This window comes from Macaca fascicularis, chromosome 11 (assembly GCF_037993035.2).
Source record: "Macaca fascicularis isolate 582-1 chromosome 11, T2T-MFA8v1.1".
In the NCBI taxonomy this organism is placed as follows: Eukaryota; Metazoa; Chordata; class Mammalia; order Primates; family Cercopithecidae; genus Macaca; species Macaca fascicularis.
This window is the reverse complement of record NC_088385.1, coordinates 763,477-789,128: the sequence shown is the minus strand read 5'-3', so window position 1 is coordinate 789,128 and position 25,652 is coordinate 763,477. Positions and strand designations below refer to the sequence as shown.

Here is a 25,652-nt window from a genome sequence, read left to right as displayed (position 1 = left end):
TTGACTTTAAAATCATACATTTATCCCTCACAGTTCTGGAGGCTTGGAAGTCCAAGTTCAAGGTGGCAGTTGGACGGGTTCCTGGTGAGGGCTCTCTTCCTGGTTTGCAGACAGCCACCTTCTCTTTGCATCCTCACTTGGTGGGAAAAGACAGAGGAGAGAAAGAGAGAGAGGAGAGAGAGAGTGAGACAGAGAGACAATGCTCTCTTTTCTTACCAGATCTATAATGAGGGCCCTACCCGACGACCTCATCTAACGCTAATTACCTACCAAAGGCCCATCTCCACATACCGTCACATTACGGGTTAGGGTTTCAACATAAGAATTTGGGGGAAGACATAAACATTCTGTCTACAACAGGAGTGGAGATCCATCTCTTCCTTACCTCTGGTGAGGGGACCACACGCTGCAGCCAGTGAGACAGTGGCATGTTCTGTTACAATTCGATCCAACTCCCCCAGAAGAGGGGGCAGGGAAGGCAGACAAAACTGGGAGAGGGAGAGAGTATTAGGAAGAGAAGAGGGTGGCCAGACGTAGCAAATAAAATATAAAATGCTTAATTTTGAATCTCAGATAAACCACCAATAATACTTTTTAGCATAAGTATGTCCCAAATTAAGCTTGGGACATATTTATGCTAAGAAATTCTTCGTTGTTTATCTAAAATTCAAACTAACTGGGCATCCTGTTTTAATCTGGCCACCCTAAAAGGCAAGGGCCAAAAATGCCGGAGTCAAGCCAACGGATTCCAGGAGGGAAGACTGCTGGACTTTGGACTGATGCTCTTTTTACATACTTAACTGTTTTAAAAAAGCCTCTTTTCTTTCTTTTTACCAGCTTTTCACTAGCTTTTTAAAAACTGGTAAAACACACATAACCTAAAATTCACCGTCTAAACCATTTTTAAGCATGCAGTTCGGTGGGATTAAGTAGATTCACACTGTTGTGCCGCCATCACCACCATTCATTTCCACCACTCTTCCATCACCCCAGCCTGAAACTCGACCCATTGAACACAAGCTGCCCGGCTCCGCCTTGCTTCCCCATTCTTGGCAACCACTGCTCTGTCTCTATGAATTTTGACTATTCTAGGCACCTCACAAAAGTGGACTCATACGATATCTGTACTTCTGCGTCTGGCTTCTCTAGTTAATTCTTAAACGGGGGTGGGAACCAAGCAGATCACAAGGGAGCTGCCCACAGAGGTAAAGACAAGGTGAGGTATGCTGAGAGACGCAGGAAAGAAGGTCAAGGTGTAGGCTGGAGGGCAGGGGCGGGCCCTGGGCCTGGGCTGGGGGTCCTGCCCCGGGGCGCACCCAGGCCGAGGGATGCCCGGAGGAGCCGAGGCTGGCGGACAGCTTGACCCCGAGCTTGAAGGGAAGGCAGCGAGGGGACAAAGGACGGAGGCCTAGGAAGAGGGTCTGCAGAGCAGAAAGCACGGGTAAGGGCGGCCTGGCGCTCGTAAGACAACAGATGGAGCCGTGTGCACGTCGGGAGCTCGGAGTGCGCGTGAGCTCCGTGCTCAGGCCCACGACTCGGCCCGCTAGGCCAGCGCTCCGGGTCGACGGGGTCCGGGAGCCGCGCTTGGGGAGGGCGCAGCGCAGGGTGAACGGCGGCGTTAGGACCCGGGGGCGCGGGCGGGCTGCGGCCGGCGGGGCTAGGACCCAGCGGCTCCGGCGAAGCGGAAGCGGCGGCGGGAGCTTCCGGGAGGGTGGCGCGTAGGTGAGGAGGCGTCGGGGGCGGCGGGAAGTGGGGTCGTGGGGGATGGCGGGGCGAAGTCGGGGACCGGGAGGGGCTGGAGGGAGGCGGGGGGGAGGACCAGGACCCTTCCTGACCGAGAAGCCTGCGCCAAGCTTGTGTCCCGCGGCCGCGGCACCTTGCTCGGCTCCACTGCTGACGCCGCCGCTGGGCCCCGACCGCCCGGGAGGCGTCTGGGGCTTGCCCCGGAGCCTCCTCCCTGGGGCCGCGCCCTGCACCCGGCCTTGCCCGGCCCTAGCAGGGAAGCCGAGGCCTGTGGGGCGCAGGGACCCGGGCTCTGCGGGGTCGCGGTTCCGCCTCCCCACTCCTGCGCCTTCCCGCCCGGGCCGGATTCTGGGAAGCCTCGCGCGGCTTTTCCGCAGCTGCCGCCCGCCCGGAGCGCCTGCGCCCTCCTAGGGAACCCCACTTCTCTGACACCGCTTTGGGTTCCCGGGGCCTACAGCGAGGCCTGTAACTCGGGGAGAGACCCTGGAGCGGGGTGTGGGAGAACGGTCTGCAGGAAGGGCTCCGAGCACTCGGAAATTATAAACCGTGGTCCCAAAGAGGCGTGCGGTGTCTGCATTTTCCTGGGAGTGCGCAGTTTACACTACATTCTGTAAAGCAGTGCTGTCCACTAGAAATACTGTGCGATACACATGTACAAGTTTTGTCGCTTAAAAAGAATTTGAAAAAAACTTGATGAACATGGCATAGATGCAAGAAAAACACCGTTATTATAGAATACGCATTCATGGAACGCATTGAAGAGTTGTTAACAAGATGGATAGGCAGGAAATACCGCAGACCTAGAATGAATTGCAATTACCCACTGTGGAACTGAGGAGCCAGGGTTTCTCATTATTAAACTCCCTGATAGAAGACGACTTTTGATAAAATTTTTCTTTTTGCCCCAACAAAATCAAGTGTGTGGTGAAGACAAACAGTTGGGGTGATGTATACTAAAGTAAGGAAAGTGTTGACCACACACTAGGGGCTGGTTAGTGTTAGATTCCCTTGTTCTTCCCTCTATCAAAAACAGATCTAATTTAGGTTTATAAAGACAAAGTATCAAGGTAAGGTGACTTACAGTTGGTAGTACTAACAAAGTTTTCGAACTAAGATTTGCATTATTAATGCATAAGAACAAAAAATAAATAACAAAAAGCTTGGAATTCAGACAACAGATCCAAGTCTGGGCTTTATCTCAAGCTAGTGTTTTGGTGTTGAAAAAAGTGTTATTTGGTCTTTTTAACCCCATTTCCTTATCTGAAATTGGGGATGATGATAAATTCACTGATATTAAGAGTTAAATGAGATTCTTGAGGAGTCAGAATGGTTCTAACATATGTAGGTATTATTAGCAGTCATATTGCAGCATAAGAAAATACCGTCTGCTGAATGAGGGACAATAAAAGTTATCTACATGATCATCATTTAAAAGCTACCAGATACAGGAAGAAGGGGCCATAAAATAATAACGTTATGATCATTAATTTTGATGCTTAGGTCAGAGTCCATTCTAGGATATCTCCTGCCCAAAAAGAGCAGAGACTCATTTCTTTGGAATCAGGACACGAGTGAGAGGACAGAAAAAGAAAAATATTTAAGTCACATATGTGATTTCTAAAAGTAAAAGGAAACAGATGAAATGAGTAATATATTTTTAAATCCAGTATATCCCAAATACGGTTATTTTAGCATGTAATCAATGTAAAATAAGAGATTTTACATTCTTTTTTCCTAGTCTTTGAAATTTGGTGCATGTTTTACACTTACAGCACATCTCAATTTGGACTAGCCACATTTCAAGTGCTCAGTGGCTGCATGTGCCTGGTGGCTACCATGTTGGACAGCACAGGTCTAAGCATTTCATTCCTGCCACAAGTTCAAACTCCTAGCTGTAATTTTGAGTGTTTTTAACAAAGTGGCCTCTGTTTATCATTCTTTCTTCTAGTACTTCCCCGAGGGTGATTGTACCCTCAGCACTCAAGACCACTTGCTGTTCCCCTACACACTTTTTGTTCGAGCTGTTTCTTTTACCTGGAATGCTATCTTTGCACCTTCTTCCTGGACCTGGTTCACTCTTGTTGCCTAGGCTGGAGTGCAGTGGTGCGATCTCGGCTCACTGCAACCTCCACCTCCCCAGTTAAAGTGATTCTCCTTCCTCAGCCTCCCGAGTAGCTGGGATTACAGGCATGCACCACCACGCCCGGCTACTTTTGTATTTTTAGTAGAGATGGAGTTTCACCATGTTGCTCAGACTGGTCTGGAACTCCCAACCTCAGGTGATCTGCCTGCCTTAGCCTCCCAAAGTGCTGGGGTTACAGGCGTGAGCCACCGCACCTGACCGAGAGGCACACATTCTGCCAAGAGCGTTTTCCTGACTCCCCTGACTCCAAAAGGGATTTGTCACTCCTTAGCTTTGTACTCATGGCTGAATTAGAGTGAATTTAATTTGAGTTTAGTTGTTTTTGAGACTATCTCCCTGGCTAGTGTAGTGTGTTATTTATCTTTGTTGTGATCATGGCCTGCACCGAATAGATGATCAGTAGATGTTTGCAAACAGAAGGTAAACCACTCATCAGGTATATTCGGTCCTATTCTTGAATGGGCTTGCTGCTTTCCTTTTGAGGAGGTTGTGTATGTACTCTTCTCTCATGCATGTGTGTGAGCAAACACGCATACACTAACAAGGAATTCATCTGAAGATGTGTACAGGAAATATCTTGCATCTTTATTCCCTTTCTGATCTTACCTATGGGAGAACAGAGGCACAGAAATAAGTTAGGACGGCCAGCAAACTTGCATCAGTATAAATACAAAGAAGGGGCCGGGCGCGGTGGCTCAAGCCTGTAATCCCAGCACTTTGGGAGGCCGAGACGGGCGGATCACGAGGTCAGGAGATCGAGACCATCCTGGCTAACACAATGAAACCCCGTCTCTACTAAAAATACAAAAAAATTAGCCGGGCGAGGTGGCGGGCGCCTGTAGTCCCAGCTACTCGGGAGGCTGAGGCAGGAGAATGGCGTAAACCCGGGAGGCGGAGCTTGCAGTGAGCCGAGATAGCGCCACTGCACTCCAGCCTGGGCGACAGAGCGAGACTCCGTCTCAAAAAAAAAAAAAAAAAAATACAAAGAAGGGGAGGGAGGAACATTCTTCATAGAGGTGTTGTGGTCTCAGAGGGTTAGGCTTTTCAGTTGGCTGGGTATCAGCTGACCATGCTTTAGTTATTTGATTGGAGGAAAAATAAGTGGGAGGTGAGGAGTAACTCCTGGGCCCTGATGAGTTTTCAAGGCAAGTACAGATCTGGAAAGCCTGTATGCAAAGGAGGAACTCACTGCTGGAGAAAAGCTGAAGAGCAGGATGGTCATCTCAGATCATGAAAAGTACTGGCCTGAGGAGGGCAGGAGGAAGGGCTGGGGAAGCCAGCAGGGGGAGCAAAGGAGTAGGCTCCAGCTGGGTGAAGATGTTGGTGTGGTACATTGTGTGAAATATGCAAATTATTATTGGGAATAACCACATCTCAGCCGTGCTAGTTCTCAGTCTGGAGAATGGCAAATGGAAAGGATCAGATTCAGAGACTGCAGCTTACTCAAGGTCACAGCATTTTAAACCCAAATGAAACCTAGGCCCTTCATGCCACACTCATCCATCCCTACCTACTTGTATCGCAACCAAGGGCCCCACTGTAGTGCCTAGGAGAGCAGGTCTAGGGCACAGTGCCAGGGCTGATTAATGTCTTCCTTACCATTTTCCAGCGAGGGGCTGTGATTAGTCCTATTTATAGGGGCCTGGTCCCTTAATATGCTGCCTGGCACATCTCTTGCCAATCAAATCAGTACCGTCTGCAGTGTGATTGCTGCTTTAGTGGCACCAGGGAGAGGAGTTAATTAAACCCAATATAAATAGACTCTGCCCTCACTTTGCAATTCCAGAAGTGTTTTTCCTTCCTGTCCTCCACCCCCACATGCACCTCTTTCCTCTTTTAAAAGCTAAGCTCTAGCCTGGGTGAGGAGGGCTGGACACTCTTATACCTAGAGAGTCACTAGCCACTGCCCAGTCTGTTTCAGGAGCAGCCCTCAAATTCCTCAGGGGTTAAAGTGGGAAGAACCCGTGTGTGCACATTTTTTGTGCTTTTCCAGAACTGGGTACCATTTGACAGTTGTTCAGGCAATCTCCCCCACTACCCCATTTCTGCTCCTCTGTTTCTAGCCTCTTTTTTCCTCTGCAACCAAGGTTTCTTTCTTATTTATCCAAGGTGGGGAGCTGAACTGAGACAATGTATGGAAAGGGTGCCTGGCAGGCACCAAGCACCTTGTGGGGGGTCAGAAATGTTGCACCTTCTCTGAACTCCTCCATTGACCCTACAAATTCCCTAGTCCCCGATCCTGCCCTTTCCCTCCCTCATTCACTCAACAGGCATCAGCAGAATCCCATCTATGTGCTCCTGGCCTCCCACCAAATGCTGTGTCCTCTCCTCCCCTATCTGTGCAGGCTGAAGCTATGTGCATGGCTGCGATGAGGGCTGTGTTGTCTCAACACCACCTCGCCCTGTGGTGGGTGAGTGCGGGTGGACGTGGGCGGCTCTGATGCTCCGGCTCCCGTCCACAGGCACCATGACTCCTGTGAGGACGCAGCACTCCCTGGCAGGTCAGACCTATGCCGTGCCCCTCATCCAGCCCGACCTGCGGCGAGAGGAGGCCGTCCAGCAGATGGCGGATGCCCTGCAGCACCTGCAGAAGGTCTCCGGAGACATCTTCAGCCGGTGGGTGCTGCCATCCACCCCCACCTGATCAGAGGGCCGTTCCCATCCTGGGCAGTCCCAGCAACGCACCCTCTGGGAGCAGCCCCCCTGGGGAATCCTGGTCCTGGGGAACCCATCTGGCTTCCCTATGTGGGAGGGGCCTAAGTGAGAGCCCAACTTGGAAGGTTTTGCTCCTGGGAGTCTGAGAGCTCACTCCCTTCCGCCCCACTTAGCCTCCTGGTTTCCTGCGGTGGCTCTGTCCTCACAGCTTATGCTCTTCCTCCCATTGGAGGGCCTATTCCTTCACTTTTTCTTGCAGCCAGCAAATATTTACCCAATAGTGCTTGTGTGCACGGCATTGTGGGAATCTCTGTATATCCAGCCATGGATAAGGCAACACCTCTCCAACTGGAGCGCACATTCTGGCAGGAGAGAAAGACCTAAATAACCAATGCATGATTAATTCTTTAATGATAATCGTGACAAGGTCTATTGATAATATTTTGTAATCACTAATATTCATATAGCATAAACCATGCACCACCATTGATTTGAGTGCATTTAACTCACACTTTATGAGCAGGCACTGCTGTCATCTCCATTTTATAGATGAGGAAACTGAGGCACAGAAAGGATGAGAGACCTGGCTAAGTGACAGAGCCAGGATTCAAAGCCATAGATCATGACCCCGGGTTCTGTGGGTTATTACCACATCTGTTAGGTGGAGATGGGGTGCTGCGAGATTCATCATGGGAGGCCTGGCTTGGGTTCTGTGGGTTATTACCGCGTCTGTTAGGGGGAGATGGGGTGCTGCGAGGTTCATCATGGGAGGCCTGGCTTGGGTTCTGTGGGTTATTACCGCGTCTGTTAGGGGGAGATGGGGTGCTGCAAGGCTCATCATGGGAGGCCTGGCTTGGTCTTGGGTCAGGGAAGGCGGATGTGAGGAAATGACATTTATGGTAAAGTCTGAGGGTTGAGTGGGTAGGTCAGGAAGAACATGCCAGAAAGAAGCACATGAACTACAGCTTTGAGGTGAAGGACCTAAAAGGAAGCCAGCATGGCTGGAGCATGGAGTGGCCATTGAGGGAGCCGAGCTGGAGCGGTGCGGCTTCTTGTATTGGCAGCGCTGACCTGGCACAGTCGTTGGGCTCCAGTGACTTCACTCAGTGTTTATCTAACATGAGTGAGTGAATGGTGTTTGCTCTTTCTTGGCAAAGGTCCCAGGGTTTGTTTTATACACAGGTCCTGTCTTTGGCCATAAGCAGCCTGAAATGAGGCTTGGTCTCCTTCCCAGGATCCCACACCGTGCCTCACATGGTAGACCCCAGTGGGAAGTATGTGACTGCCTGACTCAGGTCCCTTTCGTGGTCCACGTCACCCCTGCTTTGCCCCTTCCCTGGTTGTCGCCAGACCTGGAGCCCCTGCTCCTTCACTTTGCAGCCTCCTCTTCTGTCACCAGCTGGGAACCCACCTCTTCCTGAAAGTCCCCCCTGCACTGACTCACCAGCTTGTCAAGAATGTCCCTGTAACCAGGGGCCATGCACTGAAGTGGCTGAGGGGTTACCTCGGAGCTGATGCCTTGGCTCAGATCCGGCTGCCCTGTTTGCTTCCCCTGTAACGCTGGGCAACTCAACCCCTCTAAGCCTCAGTGTTCTCATTTGTGAAGTTGTGGTAATAATGGTAGCTTCCTGGTAGAATTATTGTAAAGATTAAATTAATGAAAACATGCAAAGGAATGGAACAGTGCCTGGCACCTGGAAATGCTGGCTCTTGCCTGTTGATAATCTTGACCCGTACACTGCCTTAACCTGCCACCAATAGTAACAGAAAGTGCCGGATGCACCTTTTGTGCTTATTGTTGTACTAAATGTGCCCAAGGGACGCCTAGGGAAGAGGATGCAGGTCTTTAAGAGCCATCAGCTCCGGATTATGGCCACCCCATGTCCAGCACTTAGAATGCAGGCCAAAACCATCCCTCGGAAACTGTTTCCTCGCCAAGACGGGGGCTGCATGGTTGCCCTTCTCTGAGGGCAGCCCTGGATTTTGGCGTCTTTCCTGACCTGTCCTGGTGTTTGGCACCTTGTAGACAGTTGTATGTCCCCTGCCCGGGGGTGGGATGAGGAGAGGGCAGGAGGGCATTTCCTGGGTAGTGGAGTGCTGCGTTCATTGAGTGTGGGTTCTCCAAGCTGCTGGCACGGCCCAGGGAGGGGCGGATGCTTCTCAGGAGCCTTGGGTCTGAGTCCTGGCTCCCTCACTACTGGCTTCCAGGTCACTGCATCTGTCTCTCCACCATGTGCTCCACTTCATGCTGGACCTTAGGAGACACCAGTTATGTGGCTGACACTGTGTCCTAGAGGCTGTTATGTGGCTGACACTGTGTCCTAGAGGCTGGAATGGGAACACATAGGGCGAGATTGATTGTTAATTGCTAGCATGAACCTCGTGGGCTTCTCAGAGTCTAGAGTGGAGAGAAATCAGTAAGAATTGGTGGCACACCTGTCAGAACTCCCCAAACCAAGCTAAGCAAAAAGTAACCAATCAGTAGAGCAGCCTTTGGAGTAAAGGCTAAAATGATGTTATCAGGGCCGGGTTTTGCTTTCCTTCCATGTCAGTTTGCTGCTTTGGGTCTGGCTGCATTCCCAGACAGGCCGTGCGTTCGTGGTGGAAAGGTGACAGGACACAGGGCCAGTCCAGCGGGAAAGAATGTTCTCCCGTGTCCCCACTTCCTCCAGAAGGCACGCTCACCCATCCCTCCTGGCTTGGTCCTCATGTCTGTCCCAGCATCCATTGTTGGGGCCAGGGGACTATGACACGCCACTTGGCTCAGACTGAGGAGCTCTGGGCAGCCCCACCTGAAGCTCTGGGACCAAGCCTGTGAGAGAGATGGATTCCCCAAGGGAAATGGGGCCATTGCTTGAGTAAAAAGGAACTAGTTGCTGGAGAGGAAAACCATGTGCCTCTCCACATAGGGCAGGCTCCTGGAGGACGGGGCAGGGGGTAGGGAGGTGGGTGTACAGGTTGCCCTGGTGGGGTCTAGAAATAGGGGCCGCAGGCTTGGCAAGAAGCCTCAGTGTGACTTGGAATGTGGTGTATGGTGGTCTGCGGGGAAGGCCGGCCTGCACAGTGCTGGGAGGGGGGTGCTTCTGCATGGGAAGCACAGACAGCGCTGCAGCTCCCTTGCACTCAGCTCTCAGGGCATGAGAGGCTGACTTCCCATGAGCCTGTGGGCCAGGCCTCTTTGAATGGTGCTGAGGGAGCTTTGCCTTGGTTCCTTTGTGTCCCCACGGTGCCATGGGAGGCTCCCTGGCAGGGTGTGGGGCAAGGCAGTGAGTGAAGAGTTGGGATGAGTGGGTTAGGGCCCACGGAGTGCTCAGGACGGGACTTCAGGTTTGATTCAGGAGTGTTAGGGAGCTGTGCTTGGATTTTGAGCAGGGCAGGGATGGGACAGAAGAGTTTGGGGAAGGTTCATCAGGCATCCGCCATGGAAGGGACAAGAAGGGAGAGAGAGTGGATGCCAGGGACACCCAGAAGCTGTTGTCGTAGTCAGGATGTGACAGGGATAAGGCTGCAGACAGGGGACTTGCAAACAGGGAGGGCAGGGTGAGACATTCAGAAGAAACGACGACAGGAAATGGTGACAGATGGGGAACGAGGAGGAAGGAAAGGGAGAGTCAGTGATGACTGGCGATGGAGTGGGGAGCACTGACACGTCCTCCTCCACTTGCCCCTCCTGTGGCACTGGACAAGCATGTGAGCTTTTCATTTTTCGTGGACTTTTTTTGGTGGGGATGTGACCAGCTTTGAATCTCTCCCCTTAAACATGCTCCTCCTGCTTAGAAACCTCCTGCATAGAAGAGACAGGGATGGAGGATAGACTCTCTCCCCACCACCCCATCTCAGGCCCCAGCACAGCCCGGCCTCTGGACTCACTGGTGTCAGTGCCCAGTGGCGCAGGCAAATTAGCATTCCAGGCTGTGCTCTCTCCTCCTGCTCTGCTGCAGCCGGGAGTGTGCAGAGACTGGAGGGGATGACAAGCACCTCCCAGGCGCTCTTCAGCTGTGTCCTCCAGACCCTCCCTGCCCCCTCTTTCTGCCCCTCCATCTGTCACCTCTTCACCTGCTTCACCAGAAACCAGGCCCCCAAAATAGCAGTCCAGATATGTCACCTGCTTCCCATGATGTAGAAGACAAGGCAGGAGGGAGTTGGGATGGCACGGGGAAGAGGAAGGAACAGACTATGTGTGGAAGTTTGGATGCTGTCATCTGCCATTGCCCATCAGCCTCTGCCCAACCTCTTCCCCCAAGAGGCAGTGCCACTGCCCAGCACCTTCCCCCTGGGAAGGGTGATTTTCTCTGCAAAGCTCTTGGTCCTTTCCTCCATCTCTTTCTTCTTCCTTTTCCCCACCTCTTCCTTTCTTCTCCTCTTCCTCCTTTCCCCTTTCCCCTTGTCCTCACTTCCTCCATCCTTCCTTCTCCCCCATTCTCTCTACTGATTGGCACCTGGTGGCCCCCAATGTTACACACTGCACTAGATCGCTGCATAATTACCAAGTCATTCTTAATTATCCCAGAGTGGAGAAGATAAAGGCGAAGGCAGGAGCCCAGGTTCAGGGTCCATTTCCCTGGGGTCGTGACAGAGGCAGGGGAGGAGAAGCAGTGAATCTGGGTCAGGAGTGGGTGCTCCCTGCTTCTTCCTCCCCAGCAGCCTCTAGGGGGACTGGTGTGCTGATGGTGATGGGCCATGATCAGCTCCTTCTTACTTTCACAGTAATCCCGTGATGTAGAAGGGACCATTCCTGTTTTTCAGTGGAAGAAGCTGAGGCAAAGACCAGTTAGTGACTTCCCCAGGGTCATACTGCTGCTAAACAGATGTGAAACCCAGGCCTGTGGGATGTGGTGGTTGTTGATATTCATTTCTCACTTCCCCAGGAGCCCTGAGTCCCTTTGAATGTGGATGTGTGTCGTCTGGTTCGTCTTTGACTCCCGCGGCCCCAGCACTGTGCTTGACAAACGAGATGCACTCAAGTTATTGAGCAGTCACGGGTGGAGGGGGGAGAAGGAAAGCAGGGGTGGAGGGGGAGAAGGAAAGCAGGGGTGGAGGGGGAGAAGGAAAGCAGGGGTGGAGGGGGAGAAGGAAAGCAGGGGTGGAGGGGGAGAAGGAAAGCAGGGGTGGAGGGGGGAGAAGGAAAGCAGGGGTGGGGGGGAGAAGGAAAGCAGGGGTGGGGGGAGAAGGAAAGCAGGGGTGGAGGGGGAGAAGGAAAGCAGGGGTGGAGGGGGAGAAGGAAAGCAGGGGTGGAGGGGGGAGAAGGAAAGCAGGGGTGGAGCGGGGAGAAGGAAAGCAGGGGTGGGGGGGGAAAGGAAAGCAGGGGTGGAGGGGGGAGAAGGAAAGCAGGGGTGGGGGGGAGAAGGAAAGCGGGGTGGGGGGGAGAAGGAAAGCAGGGGTGGAGGGGGGAGAAGGAAAGCAGGGGTGGGGGGAGAAGGAAAGCAGGGGTGGAGGGGGGAGAAGGAAAGCAGGGGTGGAGGGGGGAGAAGGAAAGCAGGGGTGGAGCGGGGAGAAGGAAAGCAGGGGTGGAGCAGGGGAGAAGGAAAGCAGGGGTGGAGCAGGGGAGAAGGAAAGCAGGGGTGGAGGGGGGAGAAGGAAAGCAGGGGTGGAGGGGGGAGAAGGAAAGCAGGGGTGGAGGGGGGAGAAGGAAAGCAGGGGTGGAGGGGGGAGAAGGAAAGCAGGGGTGGAGGGGGGAGAAGGAAAGCAGGGGTGGAGGGGGGAGAAGGAAAGCGGGGGTGGAGGGGGTAGAAGGAAAGCGGGGGTGGAGGGGGTAGAAGGAAAGCGGGGGTGGAGCAGGGGAGAAGGAAAGCGGGGGTGGAGCAGGGGAGAAGGAAAGCGGGGGTGGAGCAGGGGAGAAGGAAAGCAGGGGTGGAGGGGGGAGAAGGAAAGCAGGGGTGGAGGGGGGAGAAGGAAAGCGGGGGTGGAGGGGGGAGAAGGAAAGCGGGGGTGGAGGGGGGAGAAGGAAAGCGGGGGTGGAGGAGGGGAGAAGGAAAGCAGGGGTGGAGGAGGGGAGAAGGAAAGCAGGGGTGGAGGGGGGAGAAGGAAAACAGGGGTGGAGGGGGGAGAAGGAAAGCAGGGGTGGAGGGGGGAGAAGGAAAGCAGGGGTGGAGGGGGGAGAAGGAAAGCAGGGGTGGAGGGGGGAGAAGGAAAGCAGGGGTGGAGGGGGGAGAAGGAAAGCAGGGGTGGAGGGGGGAGAAGGAAAGCAGGGGTGGAGGGGGGAGAAGGAAAGCAGGGGTGGAGGGGGGGAGAAGGAAAGCAGGGGTGGAGGGGGGGAGAAGGAAAGCAAGGGATGCTTGGAGATGGCCCCTCCAGGGCAGCTAGAGGAAGACGGACCCTTAGTGAGACCACGCGCAGAACAGGCTGGGTGAGCCACTTCCATCCCTGATAGCCATAGAGGCAGCTTCCTCTGTAGTGCTGGGGGAGCCGTAGGTATGGCTTCAGCACTGAGCTTGTAAACTGACCTGCCTTGAAGTAGGCCACCGAGCCAAAGGTGTCTGGACCAGGAATGACAAACAAATGGCTCTCATGGCACCATCCCCCCCACCCGCAGGGTGGACATTGTTCCATGGCCTGGCCCCAGTGAGGCCTACAGGCCTTCCCGACACAGCCTTCCAGACCATCCGGCTAGTCCATGGGGATAGCAGATACGCTGCAAGCTCTCTGATCCTGAGTCTGCATCGTCCTCGGCACTATAGCCTGTGACCATAAGAGAATAGACTATTGGGGGCCTTGTCAACAAGCACAAGTTCCTTAGTCTCATGGACTCTTGGCTAAGGAGAGAGCCCCAAGATCATGTCTCCACCTCCACCTTATCCAGGATTCGCCCTTGGGGCACCCCGGAAGGCGCTTGCGAGCTGCAACCTAATTGCTCTGCAAAGTGATGCAGTTGTTTATTAGAATTTTTTTTAACAGAACAGAGATCTGTTTCCTTGCAACTCTGCCCACAATTCCTGATGTCAGTGTACTCACTTCTCCACCTGACAGCCCTTCTGATATTTTTGATATTCGAAGGGAATGATCATATTCTCAAAGTCTTCTGATCTTTAGTCAGAACATCCTTCAGTTATCTTCATATGTCGGGAGTTTCTCACTCATCACCATCCTCATCACCCTCCCGGAGATGTTTGCTCATTTGTCACTTTCTGTTCAGCCAGCGGCTGTGACACATCAGGCCCCGTCCCGGGTGCTGGAGACATAGCAGTGAATGAGACAGACTTTGCAGGCTGCAGGCAAGTTCAGAGTCCTCTTACAGTGTGGATTCAGTTTAAAGAGATGTGACTGGCCGAGACTGGTGCCTGGCATGGATTCGTTCATGATTCTAGGACTCTGTTTTCTGTGGTGCCTCTAAGAGAGTGCACGGTCCAAGGATGAAGGGCGTAAGAGGGACGGGGAGCTGTGTGCCCTAAGATCGCATTGCCTTTTTATGCTAATTAACATGCTTTTAGCTCCTGCTGAGCTTATAGTTAACAGAAGCTTCCAGGTCTTTCTTCACCTGAACTGTGTCTAAACCAAGTTCCCTCCACCTTCTATATTTATGCACTTTTTAAAACCTAGATGTTGGGCTTCACATTTGTTCCTTGTAAATTTCGTCTTGGTGATTGCAGTCTACCCTCTGGCCTTTAAAAATTATCTGAGCCTTGATTCGATCATGCAGACCAGTGTACCCTTCCCCTATGTGCTGGCCCCAGTTTTCTAACCGGGTGTTGAATGAACTGGATGGACTCTGCCAGGTCCCTCCGTGCAAGGCTGGAATCAGTCCATTGTTCAACTGTGCCCTTTGGGGCCATGGTTCATTTGGCTCTGATTTTTCCTGTATGTTCTCTCCTCCAACCCCCATAGCTCTATCTTGTCTTCAAGATTTTGTTAGAAGCCGTCAAAATCCGTGCTGACTCAAGATGCACTGTGCTGCAAGTTTTTCCCGGGCACAGCAGGCTCATAACCGTGTTACAGAGAGAAACGCTGTGCATTTCGAGCCGTGCTGGCCCCTGGGACTCACCGCTGCCTTTTCTAAGTGCTTACAGATTCTCTGTTTAATAATCCATTGCAGAAATTTTTTCAGGGCTCATTGTTGGGCTTGGTGTTTGCACCTTTGAGTGATCAGCCCTTCTCTCCTCTGTGGGAGCACCAGGACAGAGCAGCCTTTGTCCCTCCCCAGTCTCAGTTCCCTCCCACTGCCCCTGTGGATCTCGAGTGCAGAGCTTATGCAACTTCTGAAGGTCGCGTCAACACCCAGGGGCAGAACGAGGCTGCCTTGGGAACTAGGGTAAATTAAAACAGCTTGTGCTGGAGGACCCTTAACAGCAGATGAAGGCCTCTCCCCAGCCAGAAAAGATGGAGCACACGCTGGGTGGGGCCCCACTTTCTCACTGGAAGGAGATGGTGCTCTTCTTTTTTCTTTCTGAGTTGTGGCCACCTTCATACCAGTCTGTCATGGAACACTTAAGCTGCTTGGGTGCTTGCTGGTACTCCCAGCCCTGCCATGCCTGAGCGCCCTGCACACGAGGAGCCAGGAGTAATCAGGGCAGACTCATTAGGGCACAGGGACTCCTGGATTGTGAAATTGGCTCTCTGGGGGCCAAGGCCTTCTAAAGTTGGTGGAGGTGGCTTTGGCTTTTAGGGTCCAATTCTAGGCCATTCATTCCAACCTTTAGAGAAATCCCAGCATTCCCTAGCCCAGAGTCTGCAACCCCTCTACCACCCCACATCCTCCTCCTACCTTTCCTCATGAACCCCAGTTGCGCCTCTGCCTTCTCATTCCTGTGCATCACACAGGCTCGTGCGTGCCAGGTGGATGCTGAGGCTGCTCTGAATGTGGAGTGTGGCCCTTGTGGGCAAGGGCTGGGTTTTTGGAGGTAGCGGAGCTACAGGGGCAACTGGGAGGAGGATGTTGTGTTACATACACATCAGAGTTAACTTTGCAGTGAGAGTGGCCTTGCTGTGGCCAAAGAACATGGAAAAGCATGAGTGGGGTTGTGTGCCTCAAAGTATCAGGCATCCGGGGCTCGGGCACCGGGAGCCAGCCACAGGGATGTCTGGGGAAATGGTGCTCCATGAGATGCAAGCACACAGGAATGCACTTGGTACATCTGGGGGACAGCAGGGCAGCTGGTATCACTGGGCCCACCCGCACCAGGGAGGATGGGAGCGGGTGAGGAGCTACACCACACAGAGCCCGTGGGCCGTGGTCAGGACTCAGGGTTTGCTCAGTGAGCCGTTCACTGTGCAGGGGCAGTTCCCTGTCTGGATTTAGGTCCAGCCTTGCCAGTCCAGCCTCCGGTCTCGATTCCCCCTCTGCAGAGGCCACTTTGTCTGCTTCACGTGATCATGAGGGGTTGTGAAATGCTTGCCCCATCAGTAGCCATGTGTGCATGTGTAAATACCATCCTCTGTGTGCCCTGGAGGCTGTCCTTCAGATAGCACGTACAGGTGCCAGCATAGGGTCTGTCCCTGCTGAGAGTGCGGGGAACTCAGTACCGTCAGCTCCTCGACCCTGCAGGTCAGATTATCCTTGTAGAGGCCACATGGATGGTACCAAGATGGGCCCTGGCAAGCAGGTGACCGTGACTTAGGAGCCCTTGCCTGAAGGCCTGGCCTGGCAGGCCTGCTGTTAGGAGCAGGAGGTGTGCCGGGGGTGGGGAGCAGCCCCAGCCTCTGTGATCTTCTCCGTGGCAGGATCTCCCAGCGAGTAGAGCAGAGCCGGAGCCAGGTGCAGGCCATTGGAGAGAAGGTCTCCTTGGCTCAGGCCAAGATTGAGAAAATCAAGGGCAGCAAGAAGGCCATCAAGGTAGCCCCCATGCCCCTGTGTCCTAAGGCTACTGGGCAGTCCCTCCATTTCCCCGTACCTCTGAGGCTGCCCAGTCTCTGCCTCGCTGTCCACCTGTACCTTGGACTTTCCTCCTGCCCAGGCTCCCAACCCCGCCCTCTCCTGCCAGGCAATCCTAGCCCCCAACCCCACCCTCTCCTGCCAGGCAATCCTAGCCCCCAACCCCACCCTCTCCTGCCAGGCAATCCTAGCCCCCAACCCCACCCTCTCCTGCCAGGCAATCCTAGCCCCCTGAGCCTCTTGGGGCCCCTCAGACTTGTCCCTGTGTCCACAGGTGTTCTCCAGTGCCAAGTACCCTGCTCCAGAGCGCCTGCAGGAATATGGCTCCATCTTCACAGGCGCCCAGGACCCTGGCCCGCAGAGATGCCCCCGCCACAGGATCCAGAGCAAGCACCGCCCCCTGGACGAGCGGGCCCTGCAGGTCTGCTGGCCACACACATAACATAGCCCGGGTCACACCAGGAGGACTGGATACTGGGGAGGAGCCGGGGCCACTGTAGGGTTCTGTCCCCCGGAGGAGGCTGACTGGGATGGGGTGGCAGCTGATTAGGCCCAGCAGTAAATATTCACCATCCCTTGGCCATCCTGGCCCTCCCAGGAGAAGCTGAAGTACTTTCCTGTGTGTGTGAGCGCCAAGCTGGAGCCTGAGGACGACGCCGAAGAGGGACTTGGGGGTCTTCCCAGCAACATCAGCTCTGTCAGCTCCTTGCTGCTCTTCAACACCACCGAGAACCTGTATGGCCAGAAGGCAGGGCCGAGGGGTGTGGGCGGGAGGCCCAGCCTGGCTTAGTGGGGACCCAGGGCATCAGACACAGGTACAGCACATAGGCCAGGAGCCAGGGGTGACTGGGGTGGCTTGGCTTGGGAGGCCTGGGACCCCACAGTGCACACTGTGCCCCTGATGATGTGGAGAGGTAGGTCAGGAACATGGGCTCAGGACAGCAGGTGTCAGCTTGCCTGACCCCCATGTCACCCCTGTAGGTACAAGAAGTATGTCTTCCTGGACCCCCTGGCTGGTGCTGTAACAAAGACCCATGTGATGCTGGGGGCAGAGACAGAGGAGAAGCTGTTTGATGCCCCCTTGTCCATCAGCAAGAGAGAGCAGCTGGAACAGCAGGTGGGAGGGGCGGGGCAGGGGTGGGGACAGGTGCAGTGGCCAGGGGCCCTGCCAGGGCTCCTCTCCAGGCAAGGCTGTTGAGCCCCTTATTCCACCCATGGGGGGTGCACACAAGGTCTTGTTGGCTGCCCGTGCAGGTCCCTGTCACCACTCACATGTCCCTACCTAATCTTGCAGGTCCCAGAGAACTACTTCTATGTGCCAGACCTGGGCCAGGTGCCTGAGATTGATGTGCCATCCTACCTGCCTGACCTGCCCGGCATTGCCAACGACCTCATGTACAGTGCCGACCTGGGCCCCGGCATTGCCCCCTCTGCCCCTGGCACCATTCCAGAACTGCCCACCTTCCACACTGAGGTAGCTGAGCCTCTCAAGACAGGTGAGCTGGGCTCTGGGATGAGGGCTGGGCTAGGGACCTCCCTGCTCACATACCTTCTTCCCTAGACACCCCACACTTTGTGTTTCAGACCTACAAGATGGGGTACTAACAGCACCCCCACCACCTCCACCGCCCCCACCACCTCCCCCAGCTCCTGAGGTGCTGGCCAGTGCACCCCCACTCCCACCCTCAACCGTGGCCCCTGTAGGCCAAGGCGCCAGGCAGGACAACAGCAGCAGCACGTCTCCTTCAGGTGGGAGCAGCTCTTTGAGGGCACCTCATTTCTGGTGTGCTCTGTGCACTCAGGTGGATTTTCTGCGGGTTTGTTCAGTGGTCAGAAATCCTCGAATTTTTGAATAGTTCCCATTTCAAATATCTTGTTCTACTTGGTCCATAAAATAGTAGTTTTCAAGCTGTAGAGCTCTGGAATTCTCACCTCTAGTGCGCAGGGAGCCTGAACAAGTGAGGCTCTGGGTTCCCCATTCCTAATTAAACCAATGGAAAGAAGGGGTCTAATAACAAACTACAGCAACACATTTTTCAGTGTCACTGAAATTACAACATTTCAGCTTTACTGTTCTATCTCCCAGTCTATCCCTAGCATCCAGAAGTGGCACAAAGCCCCTCTGCTGGCTCATGTGTGCCGCTGAGACTGTCCAGCTCTGCAGGGTGGGGGCTGGAGAGGGAGCAGGGAGTGTCTCACACAGGATGCCTGTGCTCAGGCCCTACACAGTCTCCAAAGGTCCAGCCTCCCCAACACGGGCTACACAGTCTCCAAAGGTCCAGCCTCCCCAACACGGCCCTACACAGTCTCCAAAGGTCCAGCCTCCCCAACACGGGCTCCTCGTTTGAGGGGAGGTGCCTTCCTCCCAGCAGGCTCTTGGCACAATAAGCTTCCCCAGGCCTGCCTGAGCAGCCTTTTCTCCTTGCCCCGTTCCCCACCTCCCAGCTCCAGTCCAGGGAGCTCCCAAGGAAGTGGTCGACCCCTCTGGTGGCCGGGCCACTCTGCTGGAGTCCATCCGCCAAGCCGGGGGCATCGGCAAGGCCAAACTGCGCAGCGTGAAGGAGCGAAAGCTGGAGAAGAAGAAGCAGAAGGAGCAGGAGCAAGGTGAGCGGGCCCTGGAGCCTGTGGTCGGAGGGCCTTGGGCAAGATGGCCTCCTCTCCTCCAGCCTTGAGTCCACTGGCTGTTTCCTGCCCACCCCCTGCCAGCCCCAGCCCCTGCTTCCCCTAGGGCACAGGCTGGAAGCCCTGGCCCGCCAACAGAGGTCCTCAGCCCTCCCGCCGGGGCCATGGCTCCTTCCTGGTTTGGGAGCCATAGTGGAGCTCTCCTCTGTAAGCGCACCCAGCTCAAACTGTGACAAGGAGAATCTTCTTCGACTGCTGAGTGGTCCGAGGCAATGGTCAGCCCCTGCAGCCTCCTGAGATGTTTTTAGAGACTGGACCTGAGGCCTCTTGAGGCTACTGATGATGCCTGCTGCGAACCCAGACACTGGTGTGGTGCGATGCCTGTGTGTACGGCAGCAGCGCCCTGGGCACTGTGGTTTTGAGCTTGTACCCAGCGCTGCTTTTGCCTTGCTCTGTGACCCCAGGCAAGCTGCCTCACCTCTCTGGGCCAGTTTCCCCATCCGTCAGTGCTGCACACCCTGGTCCTGTCCCTGAGGTGGCTGGGAGAGTGCTTCTCAGACATAAGCACTCTCTCATCAGTGCCTGGTGCTGGGTCAGGGATAGACTGAGGCTCCAAGCTAACTGGGAAGCACGGTGGCCTTGGAGGGCTGGGGAGTGTCACGGGTGGGGACAGGGAGCCACGGGTCGCCTGTGACTGAACTCTTCACCCTAGTCTATGGCTTTCCCGTTGCAGTGAGAGCCACGAGCCAAGGTGGGGACCTGATGTCGGATCTCTTCAACAAGCTGGTCATGAGGCGCAAGGGTAGGAGGCAGGGCCGCTGCCCACCCTGGGCCGGCCCATTGTAATTCTCTCCTGCCTTTTTCTTCCTGTATTTAAGTCTCTGGGGGATGGGGGAACCAGGGTTTCCCACCAACCACCCTCACTCAGCCTTTTCCCTCCAGGCATCTCTGGGAAAGGACCCGGGGCTGGTGAGGGGCCCGGAGGAGCCTTTGCCCGCGTGTCAGACTCCATCCCTCCTCTGCCACCACCGCAGCAGCCACAGGCAGAGGAGGACGAGGACGACTGGGAATCCTAGGGGGCTCCATGACACCTTCCTCCCCCAGACCTAGACTTGGGCTGTTGCTCTGACATGGATACAGCCAGGACAACCCGCTGAGACCTGCTTCCCTGGGAGCGGGTGGTGATGGAACCAGCACTGTGCGGAGACCACCTGCAAGGAGCGGAAGGCTGGCCTGAGGCCACACGGCTGGGGCGGGGGCTTCTGTCCTCCTGTGCTCCACGGGGGGTGGCTCCACCCAGCCTGCACCAGTGTGTTCTTCTCTAAGGAGGCTTCCAGAGAAAGCAGCACACAGATCAATAAGGAACTGAGCAGAAACCAACAGCGCGCTTTTAATAAAGGGCCCAGGACGCAGACATCTGGGGGTCAGTGACTTTCCTCCTGCCCCTGTTGGTCCCTAGGCAATGGGGGCAGAAGATCCCAGCTGACCCATTTCTCTGGGGTCAGAGGGAGGAGAGTGCAGTCAGCAGGGGCAGCTGTTGCAGGTGGGAGGAATAGTCTCCCACAGAAAAAAGCTTTCAGTGACAGACACGGGGTCTCTAAAAATAGTCATGCTGAGAGCCTAATGGCCCTTGGCACCATTGCTGGTGTTGGAGTAGAAGGTGTCTTGGAGTTGGCTCAAGTAGTTGAGAGGGAGGGAGGTGCCATCGACTTGGAGGAACTGGCACCAAGCCAGGGAGATACAAATCCAGGCAGGGCTGTGGGGCAGGTTAGGGAGCAGGGCTGCAGGAGTGACTCAGGAAGAAGGTGGGGAAAGTGACAAGCACCCCGGGCGGGAGCCCTGTGGCCATGCGGATCTTTCTAAATTGAGACTGGAGGGTGAATAGTCCAGGGCAGCTAACTGTAGTTATCATAGAAATGGCAGAAGCAGATGCGTCTGCTCCATCTCGCCTCTAAGAAGGTGGGCAGGACAGAAAAGGCAGCCTCCTGCAGAGGCCCAGTGAGAAGCCTGGCCCTCAGCCATGTGGGATGGAAGATAGATTTGATTCCACAGAGGGGAGCTGCCCTGGGAAGACCTCAAGGATGGCCCAGACCTACCATTTCTTCGGGGTCCACTTGCTTTCTCCAGTGGGCACTAATGCTTGTGTCTGGGTCCTGGCAGCACTCTGGACTCCACACACTCCTGGGTTTCACCTTTGTAGCGCGATCCCTGCAGACCAGGCCCATGACAGACACTGTCTCCAGTGGGCAGAGCAAAGGCGGCGCAGCACCAGGCAGTGGTGCAGTTGCCTGTCAGGAAGAGGCCGACTTCTCCTGGTGAAACTGGGCAGACAGAAGGCAGTGAGAAATGCCATCTCGGGGTGGTGGAGGCTCTCGGGAAAGGAAAAGGCAGGACTGAACTTCCACACAGCAGCAATGGCCGAACCAAAGGTGGCATTGACCTGCACGAGGGCTCAGATCCAGGCTGGCAGCTTGGCCAGGACGGGGCCGGGTGTGTCACTGGTCCAGGAACACTATGCTGGCAGAATCCCTTCGGTGCCTGATGGTCCTGCCTTTGTGGGAACGGAGGCTCAGGCTTTGAGTCACAGCTGCCTCCCCAACAGCACATTTCCATGTCATCTTCCTCCCCTTCCTCAGCCTCAGGTGGGAGACAGGGCAGGCAGCCCCCCTTTCCTCTTCTCCCCTTCTCCAACCCCCGTCTGTCCACCCAGCCGGAGGCAGCCAGGCCTGCCTATGGACCGGTTGGCAGCCTTCATGCGCAGGTTCTCCACCAGCGCCTTTCTTGGGGGCCCCGGGCTGGGGCTCTGAGCTGCGGAGTGCAGGGGATGACGTGCAGGAGGAGAGTGGCACTGAGGCACCTCACTGAGAGTTTGATACCACAGAAAGCTTTCTCTGGGAGAAGTGCAATCCCGTGCCTCAAAGGCACAGCAGTGAGACAGGACAGCAGTACCACCTAGTGGACACCAATGGGCCCACCTGAGCTGACCCTTTCTGACTTGGGGCCCCAGGAGACAACAGGACTGATGGTGCATCTCTCCCCAGGCCCTGTCTCATCCCAACACCTAGGGCACAAGAGGCTGGGGCAGGTGTCCTTACCCGCTTCATGGTGCCTCCCAGGTGGTGCCCCCCAGGCCTTCACCACTTGGGTAAAGTGCACGGCTGCTCTCCACACAGATGTGAGCTCTGCTGCCCTCTGCCCAGGCTGACCTGGGTATGGGGAAGGGTCTGGAGAGGCAGGGGGAGACCCCTGAGATCCCTCCTCTGGGCATGATTTGTAGGAGGAGAGGAGATCACAGAGAAAAACATCTGCACAGCTTCTGTCATCTCCTTAGTGAAATGAGAGCCCCCATTACTCACACACACGATACCCTTTTTATTTGGCCTTTCCTGACTAGGAAAACTTCTAAACATGGTTTCTTAAACATTTTAGACGGTAACCAGCAGACATAGATACATTTTCTGGTGAGACTCAGTGCACACATACATATATTGACAATCACACAAGTGTTTGAAGACACTGCTTATAATAAAGCTGCCCAGAAGAGGGCACTGTTGGCAAATCTAGGCCCGAGATTTTTGGTCCTTGCTGGAATATTTGGAGTATTTTAGTTGCAGACCTAGATGTGTTAGAAAGTGGTGACATCCATTTGGTCAGCTATGACTGGCTTTTAAAAGAATAGCGCAGTGTAGCACAATACAAACTATCAGTGTGCATCACATGTCACAAAGGTAAGTGCTGTGCTGCGAAACATTTGCTAAATTGATAAAGATGTGAGTATCTAGAGGGTCTCCCTGTGAAACATCTTTATGACTGTGGGTAAAGATGTGAGTATCTAGGGGGTCTTCTTGTGAAATGTCTTTATGACTGTGGGAAGAATTCACAGAAGTTTGAGACACTGTTTTAGAAGCTTCTTGAAACAACTTCAGAGTGAGAACAGCGTTGTAGGTTTTTGAAGAAAGGAAAGGTGTGGCTGGAGGTGGTGGGAGGGAGCACCGAGCCTCCTCACACCAGGGAGTGTGGGGAGAGTGGCAGCCAGGTCAGCACAGCACGCAGCTTCTGGGGGTTCAGTGTTTTCTTCTCAGGAACAGGATGCGAGGAGTAGCAGAGGCAACTCCTTTTCCTCTCACGTAGAAAGAAGACTAGTGAGTAAGGAAAAACATGGAAATATTCAACACCCAGTTCTTAGAGATGGCACCAAAATAATAATTTATAGAAATAAAAACTGATAAAATGGGCTTCATGAAAATGGAGGCCTTTTGCTCTGTGAAGCATCGTATTGAGAGGATGAAAAGACACACTGCAGACCGAGTGAAAATAACCACAACCACATATCCAACAAAGGACTTTTATCTGGAATCTATGAAGAACTCTCAAAACTCAATACATTTTTTAAAAATCCCATGAGAAATGAGACAAAAGACATCGACAGACATTTCACCAAAGTAGCTGAACAGCAAATGTGCACATGTAAATATGGTCAGCACCACTGGCCATTAGAGAAATGCACATTAAAACCACAATGAGCTCTCACTATGCCAGTTAGAATGGGTAAGATAAAAAATAACACCAAGTGCTAGCAGGAAAGCAAGAAAACTGAACATCTCATACATCGCCAGTGTGACTGAAAAATGGTACAGCCACTTTAGAAAAGAATTTGGCAGTTTCTTAAAAAACCAAACATGTACTTCCCATGTGACTCAGTAACTGTATTCTTTGGCATTTACCCCAAAGAATGAAAATTCAGGTTCACAAAAACCTGTACATGCATGTTCCTAAGAGCTTTATTCAGAATAGCCTCACAGTGGAAACCACCCAAACATCTTTCAATGGTGAAGGAGTCAACAAACTCTAGGATATCTGTACAAGAGAATACCACCCAGGAGTAAAAAGAAACCAACCACTGATACAGGCCACAACCTGGAGGATCATAACAGCAGGAAACTTGGTGGAAAAGGCCAGCCTTATAAAAGGTTACACACTACACGGTTCCACATACATAACATCCTCCATATGACAAAACTAGAGATGGAGAACAGAGAACAGATTTGTGGCTGCCAGGGACACAGGGGCAATGTGTGGGGATGTGACTCAAAAGAAGAATGACAAGGGAGGTGAGTTCTACTCAGTGAGGAAACAGTTCTGTGGCAATGGCAGGGGTGGAGATGGTTACAAGATACTACACATGAGATCATGCATAGCACACACACACACACACACACACACACACACACACACACACACACTGCATATAAACACCGAAGGCTGCATAAGGTCCATAGTCTGACAAGGTCGGTAGTCTTAACAATAGTCAACCAATGCCAATGCCTGGTTGGATGGTGTCCTGCTGTTCTGTGAGACGGCACTGTTAGGGGAAGCCAAGTGAGTCATCCAAGAGATTCCCTCTACTACTTTTGCAACTACCTGTGAACCCATAATTATATTTAAAAAAGTTAAGAAGAGAACTAGCAGATAGCAACAACATGATTGATTAGAGTCAGACCAATGCCTACCCATAGGGGACTGATCAAATAAACTATAGTCCATCCACACAATGTATGCAGCCATAAAAAATAAGGAATATATTTGCCACCTGGTGTGCACAAGTGATAAAAGCAAGATTCAGAGCACTGGAGAGACTGCACTACCTACTGTGTGAGAAAAAAGGGGAAATCAGAATGTACCAGAAACACATATTTGCTTCTTTCCACAATAAAAATGGCAAGGACAAATCAGAAGCCAGTGAACATGGTTCTCCCTAGGGGTGACTGAGGAGCAGGTTAAGTATAGGGAAAAGAAAGATCAGACTGTTACTGTGTCTATGTAGAAAAGGAAGACATAAGAAACTCCATTTTGATCTGTACCCTGAACAATTGTTTTGCCTTGAGATGCTGTTAATCTGTAACTTTAGCCCCAACCCTGTGCTCACAGAAACGTGTGTTGTATGGAATCAAGGTTTAAGGGATCTAGGGCTGTGCAGGATGTGCCTTGTTAACAGTATGTTTACAGGCAGTGTGCTGGGTAAAAGTCATCACCATTCTCCATTCTCAATTAACCAGGGGCACAATGCACCGCAGAAAGCTGCAGGCACCTTTGCCCAGGAAAGCTGGGTATCGTCCAAGGTTTCTCCCCACTGAGACAGCCTGAGATATGGCCTCATGGGACGTGAAAGACCTAACCATCCCCCAGCCCGACACCTGTGAAGGGTCTGTGCTGAGAAGGATGAGTAAAAGAGGAAGGCCTCTTGTGATTGGGATAAGAGGAAGGCCTCTGTCTCCTGCATGCCCCTGGGAATGGAATGACTTGGTATAAAACCCGGTTGTACATTCGTTCTATTCTGAGATAGGAGAAGACCGCCCTGTGGCTGGAGGCGAGACATGCTGGCGGCAACGCTGCTGTTATTCTTTACTCCACTGAGATGTCTGGGTGGAGAGATCCCTAAATCTGGCCTATGTGCACATCCAGGCATAGTACCTTCCCTTGAACTTATTTGTGACACAGATTCCTTTGCTCACATGTTTTCTTGCTGACCTCCTCTCCACTATCACCCTGTTCTCCCGCCATATTCCCCTTGCTGAGATAGTGAAAATAGTAATCAATAAATACTGAGGGAACTCAGAGACCGGTACCAGTGCAGGTCCTCCGTATGCTGAGCGCCAGTCTCCTGGGCCCACTGTTCTTTCTGTA

At 53.5% G+C, this 25,652-nt stretch overlaps 2 protein-coding genes across 6 annotated transcripts; one reads left to right on the top strand and one right to left on the bottom strand.

The window, feature by feature from the left end:
• LOC123567632 (uncharacterized) lies at positions 1–5,220 on the bottom strand. The gene is made up of 4 exons (XM_065524674.1): positions 5,128–5,220; positions 1,317–2,150; positions 386–488; positions 1–136 (listed from the first exon to the last, which is right to left on the bottom strand). The coding sequence occupies exons 1-4, from the start codon at positions 5,218–5,220 to the stop codon at positions 21–23; spliced, it is 1,146 nt and encodes a 381-aa protein (XP_065380746.1). The 3' UTR covers positions 1–20.
• Positions 1,185–25,652, top strand: WASHC1 (WASH complex subunit 1). 5 transcript variants are annotated; one of them, XM_045364522.2, is made up of 11 exons: positions 1,185–1,441; positions 6,349–6,502; positions 16,196–16,307; positions 16,621–16,767; positions 16,945–17,081; positions 17,328–17,463; positions 17,641–17,842; positions 17,931–18,095; positions 18,792–18,950; positions 19,702–19,770; positions 19,911–25,652. In XM_045364522.2, exons 2-11 carry the CDS (start codon positions 6,354–6,356, stop codon positions 20,042–20,044), a joined length of 1,410 nt encoding a protein of 469 aa, XP_045220457.2. In that variant the 5' UTR covers positions 1,185–1,441; positions 6,349–6,353; the 3' UTR covers positions 20,045–25,652. The 5 variants fall into 5 exon arrangements, with proteins under 5 accessions (XP_045220457.2, XP_045220455.2, XP_045220456.2 ...); XM_045364520.2 differs by having other exon boundaries at positions 6,232–6,502; XM_045364521.3 differs by lacking the exon at positions 1,185–1,441 and adding an exon at positions 1,684–1,722.